Source organism: Cygnus atratus, chromosome 16 (genome assembly GCF_013377495.2).
Source record: "Cygnus atratus isolate AKBS03 ecotype Queensland, Australia chromosome 16, CAtr_DNAZoo_HiC_assembly, whole genome shotgun sequence".
In the NCBI taxonomy this organism is placed as follows: Eukaryota; Metazoa; Chordata; class Aves; order Anseriformes; family Anatidae; genus Cygnus; species Cygnus atratus.
In genome coordinates this window covers 11,736,913-11,749,047 of record NC_066377.1, presented here as the reverse complement: position 1 = coordinate 11,749,047, position 12,135 = coordinate 11,736,913, and the positions used below count along the sequence as shown (strand labels likewise).

Sequence of the window (12,135 nt, the reverse complement as noted above, 5' to 3'; positions counted from 1 at the left end):
GATAACATCAAGGATGACTATCACACATTTCCCAAAATAATGAATCTTTAGCAATAATCTGCAAAGAAATGCAGATTTTGAAAGGGCTCTTCCTAAATCTTGCTGGATTTCAAAATATATTTCAACTTGAAAGAGGAAAATATATTTTTCAGTGTTTGTTAGAGCAACTGTTGAATAGGGTAGCAAAATGACAGCAGCACTAATGTAGTGCTCATATTAACAGCTTAATTTTTAGGAGGAGAATGCACACCTCAAGGCCAGGTATCCGAGATAAGCACGCAAAGACATCCATAAACACTTGGGATGCAGGCCACCTGCTCTTCTTCTGGGAAAGAACATCTACTGCAAGCAGTGTGTCTTTTAAGAGTGGCTGCAGTAAAGATCTCTTCTATCCTGCCACAGAAGCATACCCTATCTCTTTCTTTTTCAGTACTATAACCCACCACGTAGTTATCATCTTATCCTTGAGCACTGGTATGCTTCGCACATACATTCCAGGGACTGGACTGCAGTGGTGTCAGACAATCCTTGGAGAGGGCTTTCTTCAGCCATCTTACTGAAACCGCAACAATACGCGGCAAGAAGTGCAAAAGGCCAAAGGCAGAGAGAGAATAGGTAAGAGGGTGCCTCACTTACTCAGAGAAAAAAACCCAACCAAACAAAAACAAACACAGAAATGGAGTTATGAGATCTAATTTCTTGAAATGGGCTTGCATTCATGTCCAAAGTCCCTAAAGCTCATGTATTAATTGACATGCTCGCGTACTCTCAGGCAGTATTTTACAATAATTCATATAAAGGGACGATGCACAAATGTGCTTTTGTTCTTCCTTGATGTAAAGGCTGTCTGAATCTGAAAGTATCTACACAAACACGCTATCACACATTATAGTGTGATGCTATGGAGTACACTGCAAGTCTAGTGTCTTCCAAAGTTACTGATACTTCATGGTTTGAAATATCCCAACTCAAAATCAGTACATGGCATGCACAGAACTAGTAGATCAGACTAATTGCTTTTCAGGTACTAAAGTAGGACTTTCAAAAGCACCTACCGCTACCTTCTAACACTACCTTTAACCAGATTAAACTCACTTGGACCAGCCAAATCTCTCACCACAGGTACCAGGTAATTAGGAACCAGGTATCTATTGTTATAGTCAGAAAGCTGACTGTTACCCAAGAAAGCTAAAAAACAAAACAAACCAAACAAACAAACAAACAAACCACCAAATCACTCCCCTTAACTATCAAAAAAACAAATATACATTCACATTTAAATATGAAACAAGGCCTTTTCCAGTGCATTCTTATGGTAAAAACTCTTTAATAGAAAGCATCACTTTTTCTGTTTAAAAATAAAAAGTATTGTTTTTAAGCATTTTCATACTATGTTCTAAATTGTTTGGGTAGCTGAAGAACGTTGTCCTCAGATGACATGATTCCAGCAACTAAGCTAGTGTTATTTTCAAAATAATATATCCTAAATAGATGTCTTGTTGAAATAAAGGCCCATTACGCATAACAAGAGAGAAATAGCAAAGACTGCTAGACAAAAAAAAAGAAAGTTCATCAGTTGCCTGAAAAACACAAATCATACATTTCTAAGGAAAGGCAAGATCCTAGTGTCTGTCACAATAAAATTGAGCAAACTTGGATATATTTGTAATGTCAAATTACAACAGATAAACAAAGAGAGAAATTGCCAAAACATCTACACATAAACCTAGCAGCCCTGCTTAAAAATTTTTCATAGATGAAGCAGCGCGCATTGCATGGCAGCAATAAAGAGACAACCTTGCCAGAAGTGTACTAGTGTGCTTAAAACCAAAAAGACATTCCCTTCAGTAAGTGTCATTCTTGGTGCTTTAGTAGTGACTATGGTATTTAACCTTTCAACTAGAAATCATTTGAAACTGTTGAAGACCCTAGAGGTCTTGTCTCTCAAGTTACAAGCAGGCTACCTGAAGAAACAATCAAATTTACAACATAAAAACCAGCATTTTGCTTTTGATGATGTAATACATTGGAAAATACACCTTTTTCACATTTTGAATGACTCAAATAGGCACAATTGTAATTACTAACATCAAATCAGTAAAATGCTTCTGTAGCTTGCATTTAGAAACTTCACGAGTCTCAAAGGTGTCACTTACAGATTTAGCAACGGCATGACTACCATGCAGAAATCTCTTGGTATCTTTGAAAAAAAAAAAAAAGAAAAAAAACCAGCAACAAAACCAAACAAAAACATGACCAGCCACACTTACATCAACTCCTCCAAACAAGTCAAAGGTGTACGTATTTGGGAAAGTGGACTCTTGAGCAGCTTTTCTATCTTCTGTAACAAATGCCATGGCTTCCATCGAGAGAAGTGGAGAAATTTCCTGTATGCAGTTTAAAAATACAAACAAAAGAGATGATTCATAGAGAAAACTATTCATCAGTATAAACACAACTTTCTCAGACTATCCATGTGATCTAGTGACTAATCAATTACACACATTCCTAGCTATTATTTGCATCCAGTTCACAGGTACTATCATGCAAACACTTTCAAAAGTCGCAGTGTATCATCATACTAGCCTTTAAAGAAAGTTAACAACAAAAAAACCACCCCATTCCAGAACACAGCAGGCAATACCTTTAAGATGCTTTGGCACTGGGAGAAGTCGCTGTTTGGGTGGCTATGCTCGTACAGCTTTTGCAACAGTAAGGGAATCCCATTCCATTTTGCTTGTTTATCTCTCTCCTTTAACAAGGCCTCTGTGATCTGCAACAAAGGACGAATATAATTCCCATATGTCCAGTGCATAACACCCAGGAAAACACCCTGCCCATAATTCCAATATTGGAATACCACAGACAATCACATGTTGTAGTCTGTACCATTAGAAAATGCAGCACCTCTTCCCAAACAGCAATCTATCCAGGACTGGTAGCAGCAGAATTTTACAGATGGTCGACGTATCTCATGTGGGACAGGGCTTACAGCAGGTGTTATCACTTCAAATACTTACTTATACGAATTTATACTTAGTTATTAGGGAAACATAATCATCTCTAAATAATTCCACTAGTGTAGCTCTGATTGACAGGTCACTGAAGGAGGAAACTGGGGCCTTGACACTATCACAAACGACACTGGACTGAAGCAGAGAGCACACACTGAAGACAGAAAGACTTCATTACTCGTTACGTTCAACCAGTAACGAGCATTTCCTCGGCCAAATCCCTGAAGCCATTGCTGGTCCTAGCAATGGCCCAAACCACGAAGATGTACAAGCACTCCTGAGGAACGTATCAACACCCCAGTGAGAAGTCCCTCCGCAGCCCTGGGCTGCTTGTAACCGCAGACCGACAGCTGCACCGGCAGGAGAACAGCACCGCCGTTACCCCCGGAAAGCAGGCTGCGATCACGAACAACACCTTAGCATTTGTTACTGCAGTTTGCAAACGTCCTCCAACTTTCTTCCTCCTCCACAGTATTTTACACCTAAACAAACGCAGTAGCAGCACAAGACTAGTGAATATTCTGCTTAGAGCACTGAAAAATTTACAGCAGGCGTTGCAAAGGCTGAACGCTGCAGGTTAATTCCAGTGGGTGCTCTGAAGGAGGAACTCTTCATCAAGTCCCCAGTCCAGTTAACATGAACCAGTATTTAGCCCCTCTGCTTAACGTTACTTCACTGGAGGTACCGAGACGAACCTGAAGTGAGGATTTATCCTTGTAGAGAAGGGGAGAGGAGACAACAATAATTAAAGCCAGCAAGACCTCTGGCTGGTTTTACAAAATTTTATATACCTTTCAAATAAAAATAAAAAATAAAAAATAAAAAAAAAAAGCCAATCCTCAGGCCAGCAAGACCTTACTTCAGTGCCACGCTGGTGAATTTTCCCTCACTCCTAAACCCACACTTCTCAGCTGCTCTCACTCTGGGTCAGTTAACCTGCATTGTTTCCTTCCAGCCTGCTTTAATGCTCATTGTTAATAGTTAACAGCCAGGAAATCGCCTTCCTTATTGTTTCAGCCAAGACATCCTTCTCAGCTACACCTCAGCATACCATTCCAAAGGGATGGGCCATTCGGTTCCAATTAGACAATTATATGCAAATATCCTCCCATTTCTGACTGAGAATTTAACCCTTTTCTCTGCTTGTAAGACAGCATACGGGAAGGCCAGAAAACTGACACAAGCACATGAAAAACCTCAGACTGACACTAGTTCCTACGGGTCCTCTCCCGTCCTAGCTTCCCAGATCCTTAGGGCTCTTTTCCTGATGAAATACTCAAATTTGTACTTTAAGAATTTCAAGGTTCGTAAGCACCAGTTTTTCTTGCTACAAGGAGTGACTGAAGCAATACAAGCAAGTCTGGCATGTAACACTCTCTCCAGTTTTAAACTTTTCTCTAATTTCTGACTTTGGAGTAAGAGTCATCAACCAACATCGCTGGAGAATGCGGCAGAAATCCTTCTGCGGAGGCCGTCCTTACAAGAAATGGCAGGACAAAACCAGAAAGTCGAAATGGCTTCGCATTATTTGGACTGTGAGTAATGGATCAGCCTCTTTGAAGTCACCAATCCCCAGTTCTCCCTGTAACACCCAGCACAGAGAGGGCGAGGAGCTCTGCCACTACCCCGTCTCCGCCATGGGAGGAGCACACAACCCCAACCCCACGAGCTGCAGGAGGAACCGGATTAATTGCTGGGTAAAGTGCAAAGAACACGCAGCAAAATGCCAGGGACAGGATCCAACTATCTGGCTCCAGCTGATGTGGGAGATACCACAGGCAGCGATGACGTGAGCAGGCTGCAGCCTGAGGTTCCAGCGGCGCAGCGCAGAGTTCAGCATCCAAGCGCTCTCAACAGGCCAAAAGCCCTTAAATGCTGTTTTGTGCTTAACTTTGCCCTGGGCTTCACGCTGCATTTGGTAATCACACACACACACTTGTCGGTTTAGGGCAGAACCCATCTCCGTCCTCACTTCTGTACCAGCAGGGCTTCCTCTCCCCGTCCTGGCCTCTGATACGCAGCCGCTTGTGCTGGTCTGCAGAAAACTTCCAGACGTGAAATTCTGAAAGACTGAAGTAAACGTTTCCTTGCTCTCATCTCCTTGTAACTGCTTTCAAAAAAAAAAAATAAAAAAAGCTTTTCTTTCTCTTGATTTAATGCCCGACTTTGGTTTCGTTGCAAGCTCCAGCCTGTGGTCCTTATGAGGCTGCCCTGGCTCGGAGTATTTCCATTGTGGCGGGGCGGCATTTGCCAGCGGAAAGACTTTGGATTCTGCGGAGGGATTCAAATTCAATTAAATGGGATGGAGCTCTCTTTCCCTGCAACCATCTTGGTTAACATCCGCATCTCGTGAGTGCTGTAAGAGCAGTGAGTCACCGTTTTTCATTTACAAGCGGAGTTGGTCTCCCTCTTGCTCTCCTGTTGGGCAGACGGCAGCGAACACGCATCGAATTGGCAGCGGGTCTTTTGGGGCCCCCTTCTCTCTCCATTTTTTTGGTCTCACCCGAGTGGAATAAGCCCAATCCAACACCGATATTTCAGGACTTTTCTTCGCTCACCGAGTAGCCGTGGAGTAAACCTCGGAGATCCTGCACACAAAGCTGCACACAAAGCCCATGAAGTTAGGTCCCAGCTAGCACGAAGAGGAGGTTGCAGAAGCCCGGCTGGAAGCGGCATCGGGTAAAGTAAAAGGTTTACTCGAGGCCAGGGGCAGGGGCTATCAGCTGTCAGGCCTTACCCGCAGTGGGAAGAGACGGCAAAGTATCAGTTACTGGGAAAACAAAAGAAACAACATCAAAACTTCCCTGCCACCCACGCACAGTTCACCAAACCAGTACCAACACCCAGGCAGCGCACGTTTCCCAGAAGTTTGCTGTAACTCATCCCAGCTCAGAGCCCCAGCTCTCGGAGCGGTTTTGTTCCGGGCAGCCTCCGGGACGAGGCGGCACGCACGGGCTCAAGCCTGAGCACCCAGCTGCCAAACCACCTCACGTCAAGCACCCAAAATTGCCTGCACCGAGCTGGCTGGACTCTGGAGGTTCCCCGCCAGGTGGATGCACCCCGGCCACCCCACACTCCTGAAGCCAGCATGGGCGCACTGGGAGGGCACGAGGGATCCGACTGCCGAGAGGATTCAAGCACGGAGCTGAAATGGTCGGCACGTCCACCCGTGCCTGCAGGTAGAGCACACGGAGCCTTTTCTCTTCAGCCTCTCCCACAGGGCTGTAGCCCAGCACCTCCAGGGGATTACTCCAGAGCCCGACAGCTACAGCAGGAATACTGCACAGTTTAACCCGATTGTCGTGCATAATTTGTCCTCGAAGTATACAAAGTACTCAACATAGAGACCGTAGATGAGTGCACCTGTTTTAAATTTCTTTTTACTCCTCCTGCGTTAGAAATCCTTTATCCATTAGGATTAAGGCAAATCCAGCATCCACGAGCAGTTCCTAATGGTCAACAAGTAATAACAGCCAACGCTTAAACCTTCACCAAGCCATATGCAGCTCCACGTTAAAATTTACCTAAGTCCATGCCTTCCTCTCACCCCCACCTACAGCGCTTGCTGCTTCGTGCCAGCGCCCTCGCACACGCACAGAGCTGCGCCACATGCTCAAACTTTTGTTACCAGCCTAAGGCCTCTCCAAATTGTGACTGCTTCCCCTTCCAGCAACAATTTTCCCTTCTGATTGTGTTCCTCTCCTCCGATGATTTTCACCACCCTACAAAAGAAGCCCTTATTTTTGCTAACCTGGCCTCTGCCGCGTTTCTGAGCTGCGGTCAGGGACACATCCATGCCTTCCCGCAGGTGCTGAGGAACCGAAGGCTGAGGAGCCCGCGACAGCAGCTCCAGAAGCACTGTGAGCCAGCCCTTTTGCTCTCCAGAGGGAGGGTAAGAGTTTCCTAATAAAATCATGTCTTGATTTCACGTTTTACCCTTCAAAAACATCACTGTCTTACTCAACGCTCACTACAGGAGAGCGTTCTAACTGTCTTCTGCGAGGCTGATCTCTGAAAAGGAAAAAAAGTTCACCCAGGTGTCCGGGCATCCTCTGCACTCCTACAGCATTCGTTCTGGGACAGATTTTCAAGCCAAGACACATCATTCGTCATTTTTTAAATTCTTTTTTGTTGTCGCTATTTTGCATTAAGCTCAGATCAGAAGTTCTCTAAGGAAAAAAAAAAGGCAGAATTTCCATTCCCAGTATTCTTCCTGATCACTTGCGAAGCGCGTTCAAAAGTTCTGCAAGTTTACGAGGAAATGAGGCGTAAGATTCTGGATCTCCACAAACACGCAAGCGCGTGGCCTCTGTATTTTTAACAAAAATCAAAGCCTTTCTATACCCTTTCCATCAAACCTTTTGGGCTGCACCTTTATAAAAACAGGAAACTAGTATTTGTGCAATTAAATATTTAATTTTCCTCAGAACATTAATAACTGAGGAAGTTGTCTCTGACACACTGCCAGGAACATGATTATTCAGTATTTCGGGGACTGCCCAGTCATCTCAGTTCTTTATTATATTTTCCTTCCCAGTCACTAAAAAACCATGCGTTTGGCTACGCCGTCTCTTTCCTCGCGTGACGTTTCGCGGAGAAGCCTAGAACCAAGGCAGCCCCCACCCCATTTTCACGTTAACACAACAGCACACAGGAATACAACTGCAGGCTGACGCAGCGATTCTCGGAGTGTTTTAAGGCAGAAGTGGTGAACCTGCACCTGCAAGTGGTCACCGTGCAGCTGCAGGACAGTGACTGCTGCCAGTTACCTGCCGGGTCTTTTGCACGACTCTCCAAATAAGAACAAGCAAGAGGCCCCACACCTATTTCCAAAAAGAAACCCTCTGCAGGTGGAATTAACACAGTGAAAATCCACACAAGAACCCCCCCCACTCCCAGCCTCCCGCCACCTCCAAGATCCCTCAAAGCACGGCTCAAGCTTCCCATCACCACCGCTTCTCCAAAGGCCTTTCTCCGGCCACCCCAAAAGCAGGGGATGAACCCGGTGGCACCGTTCCCCAGGGCGAGCCCTGTTGCAGCTGCTAGCCAGGTGTAAGCACCCCTGCAATCCCCAAGACGTGTGCCACTCGCTGGCACTGCAGGAAGAGCTGGCCTACCAAGACAGAACAGGTCTGCAAATCCCAGAGAGCCACAGTCCTGCGAGCAGAGCAGCTCCGGAGCAGATCAGCAGCAGTTCTTCAGAACCACTGCAGAATTTCCTGGCTAGGCTTGCTGGTGTTGTTTGGACAATCTTACGCTCAGAGAAAAATAAATCAACGAGTATGTAAAATTATATTAACTTTTCAGTGATGACTCTTTCCTTAGAGCTTCCAAAGCTGCTTTTTAAAAAAATAAAAAACTTAAGGATAGCGACAAAAACACCAAAGCAAGGAACTATCGCATCTGCAACAGTTCTCTTCCCACTAATCTTCAGTCAACCAAAATAACATTACCAAAGTCTAACACTAGCACTTTTGAACATTTCCAGTGTAAGACAGAGCTCCTGTCCCCGTTACATCAAAAGCGTGTCCAAGCTTTCCAATACCAGCTAGCTGTCCTCTCCTCAAGAGCCATAAGCCTGCTAAGACCCATACAATTAGAGCTACTAAAGTGGATTATATTCACGTGAACGTCAGGAAGAAACAAAAATTGATTAGAAAAGTAAGTATTTTCTCAGACTTGGAGAGAAACTACTCCATACAACTGATACTTTATGGTGGTAGGAATTGGAAATCTGAACGATGAGGCGGAAAATGTTTTCCTTTCACAGAGAGATCTTTCAGAGTGGTTAGGGACTACACTGCTAAGGGAAGCATCTACTCCTAAGAATAGCAGATCATGAAATACAGCTGGAAGAACGGACTCTCTTTCCATTCTGATTGTTTCAGCTAAGCCTTGGCAATCCTGAGAGACTGTGAGACCAGCGCTGGCGACCTGCTCCTGGGGCTGCACCAGAAGCATGCTAATTTGCCAGCAAATCTCTGGCTAATCCGTCATTATACTACTTCTCCACAGGGATTCACATAGCTGCACCTAAACATCTTCGGGTTTCATGTCACATACGTGCTTTTCACAGCTGGCTTGCAGCAGATGAAGTTTGTGCCCTCTTGCCACAGGGATGAAGCCCTGCTTTGAGCTCGACCAGGTGAACCAAAACGTTCCTTTGCTTTCACAGAACAGCGGCATAAACCCCACCAGGTCTTACAGTGCCAGTGCGCGCAGCACAGCTGTGCGAGGCCAGCCAGCTGACAAGCAGTGTTTTTCCTTATTAGAAAACGCGTGTCACTTCTGGGAAGTTGGCCCACTCCTAGTTTACCGGTATCTGAAAAGCCTCTTTCACTTGCTCTGCGCTCAGCACAAGGTTACACAATCTGATACCGGTGATTGATGCTTACATCCAGGGCAGCCGCTGATGCTAGCAATACGGCTAAAATGGATATACGAACGGGTAATGGCAACGTCCACTACAACCTGTTTTATCCATCAGTCTTCTTAGCCCTAACGCTGACAGACCAACCGACAAGAAAGCCGTGACTTCGGGTAGGTGAGCACAGCAGGAACACATGACAAAGATGCAGATTTTAGAGGTTTAGCTGGCTTCAAAACTGCCAGACGTTCAGGTGGCTGTTGTTGTCCAAACTATTTTTGTGTCCTTCTAAGATCAGACTGATGAATGTTCCGATACAGGCCTGTCGAGAATTATCCTTACTGTGTCGAGGATAAGCCCCCACTTCCCTCAAAAAATTGATTTTGAGATCACCGAGCTTCACTAGAAAACAATTAGTACTGTTGCCTACAGAAGAGTACTAATTGCCTCTCGGAGACCAGATGCTAAAATAGCAACAATATGGTGGGAGAACAGGACTCGGATGGCAGCGCCACGACACAGAATGGTGTTTCCCCATCTCTCCGAAGATTTTGAAGAGTTTCTCCTCCTCACAGGATGCCAGGGGTGCAGTTCGTGCAGCTTGTGACTCAGAACTTCCCTACAAAGAACAGTACGACGAACTGGAAGGACATTCTCCTGACTTGTTCTTGGAGACCCCAACACGGCAGCATGGAAACTTGATCTGCTCTCATGCTTTTCAGGAACAAATGAGCTGAGAAACTTAAGCAAGAGCTCCACGCTGCTACTGAGGAGTCAACAGAAGGAAAACTGTTAACATCTTGATAAAAAAAAAACTTCAAAGAAGAAAGTACCCCGACCTGCCTCGTACTTCTTTAAAAGTTACGTCAAAGTGTTTTATATTTAGACCTTCTACAAACAAAAAACTGCTTCAAGGTAACAGTACAGAGACAATTTACAAAGTTGAAAATCGTTCAAGGAGTTGATTTTTTCCCCTCAGTGATTTAAAAACGCATTCCTACAGCACTTACGAAGCACTGGGAGCCCAAGGTGTCCAAGTTTCTCTCAGTGCAGCATAGCGACACTGAAATTTACAAAGCAAACCAACAAAGCAACAAAATCCACCCCAAACCAGGGCCTTATGAGAAGGAGAGCAGGGCGGGCAGAAGTTTCCTTGATTTCTGTGAAAGCCCTGTCGTTTGCTTCAGCAGTTATTTCAAACAATTCACAAAAGCCCCAAATTAAAACCCAGCACCACTGTGCTTCCCGAGCAAAACAAAGCCTGGAGCGAACGCAGCGGCCCAACGCGTTACTGGCACACGACGTTGTTATGGGTTTATTTGACTTAAATCGCTATGGGAGCGAGCGAGCAAGCCCACAGAGGTGGGCAGGCACGGTAGCGAGACAACACGCCGCTGCGTCAGCCTGCCCTGCAAAATACATTCCTGAGACAATCCCACTGAAAGAGCTTCCTAAAATCCTGAGAGTTACGGGGTCAAATTCAAGCAGATGATTTGCTTTTCTGAAGTATTTACCAAAGCAGTATCTGAGTGAGTGGTACAACCAGGGCAAAAAGAGCAGTTAAAAATCACCCCCTGCTCTTTTACCTACCTCACCTATGGGTATGGGCGCTTATTTAGGTAAGCAAGTCTTCTCGTAGAAATTGCTCAGAATCCTCATTAATCGAGGAAAATACTCAGTTGTCTGTACTAATGAAAACTACATAAATAAATCTTTTTTTTAAAATCAAATTTCAACCCTTTTATAATACTTTAGCTCACTGAATCACCACCAAAATGTAAATTCTTTATCCCATGCTCCAGGTTCCAATTTTTTGCACCGTTTCACGTTTAATCTTTAAAATAAACGCCAGCTGTTCCTCATAAGAAGAGCCGAGGCCAGTACCCACCAGCAGCTTCTTCAAAAAGCAACCTATGCTGGAAACCGAGCTGATTTCACTCCTCGGTATTTCCCAACAGCATCAACTGGGAAAGATGACGATTTCCAAGAGCCCTGGAACGGCTTCGTGGAAAACCACCAGCACGAACCCTCGGCCGCTCCGGAGCCCTCCCTCAGGAGGCTCCCCTCGCCCCGCACACACGGCTCGCGTTTTCCCGGTGCGCTCGGCTCGGTTTGCGGGACGAGCTGCCCTCCTCCGCCGGACAAACGCCCCCCCCCCCCGGAGCCAACCGGGGCACAAACGGCTCCGGTAGAGCAGGGCACGGCTCCCCCGGCCCCACCGCCTCACGGCCCGGGCGGGTAGCAAGGGGTCTCCCTCACGGCCCGGGGGGGGGCTGCGGGGCCGCCCCTCACTCACCGGGCCGGGGCCGCCACGGGGGGAGCCGGGGGAGGCCGCTCTGCAGCCGCTGCCTCGGGGGGGTGGGGGGCCGGTAGGCACGGGGGATGCCCGGTAGGCACGGGGGAGGCCCACCAAGCCCCCAGTAGCCTGGGGGGGGGGGGGGGGGACACCCACCAAGCCCCCCGCCCCCTCCCCCTTCGTACCGCCAGAGCGCCGCCGGGCCCCGCACCCCGAGCCCCGCCAGGCCCCACCGGACCCTCCCCGCCCTCCACACCGGGCCTCCCCCCCCCGGTACCTGCGCCCCCCTCGTGAGGCCGCGGCCGCTGAGCTGCCCGCGGCGGAGCTGCGCCAGGATGTTGGTGGTGGGCGCTCCTCGCCGGCTCCCTCCCCCCCCGCCGCCGCCGCCGGGCCCCGGGCCGCCCCCCGCTGCCGCCGCCGCCATGGCGCTGCCCCGCTCGGCCGAGACAAACAGGAAG

The 12,135-nt window shown here is 47.1% G+C and overlaps 1 protein-coding gene across 5 annotated transcripts in view; it reads right to left on the bottom strand.

Moving 5' to 3' along the window:
* The window catches only part of TRPC4AP (transient receptor potential cation channel subfamily C member 4 associated protein), a 36,689-nt gene extending 24,554 nt beyond the window's left edge, over positions 1-12,135 (bottom strand). The window contains exons 1-3 of one of the 5 annotated variants that reach the window (XM_050713986.1): positions 11,955-12,135; positions 2,645-2,773; positions 2,271-2,387 (exon numbers count right to left, since the gene is read on the bottom strand). In XM_050713986.1, the coding sequence (XP_050569943.1) occupies positions 2,271-2,387; positions 2,645-2,773; positions 11,955-12,101 (393 nt within the window). In that variant the 5' untranslated portion in view covers positions 12,102-12,135. Of the gene's footprint in view, positions 1-2,270; positions 2,388-2,644; positions 2,774-2,889; positions 8,801-11,954 lie in introns of those variants that run through there. The other 4 variants (XM_050713987.1, XM_050713989.1, XM_050713988.1 and 1 more) reach the window with 4 other exon arrangements.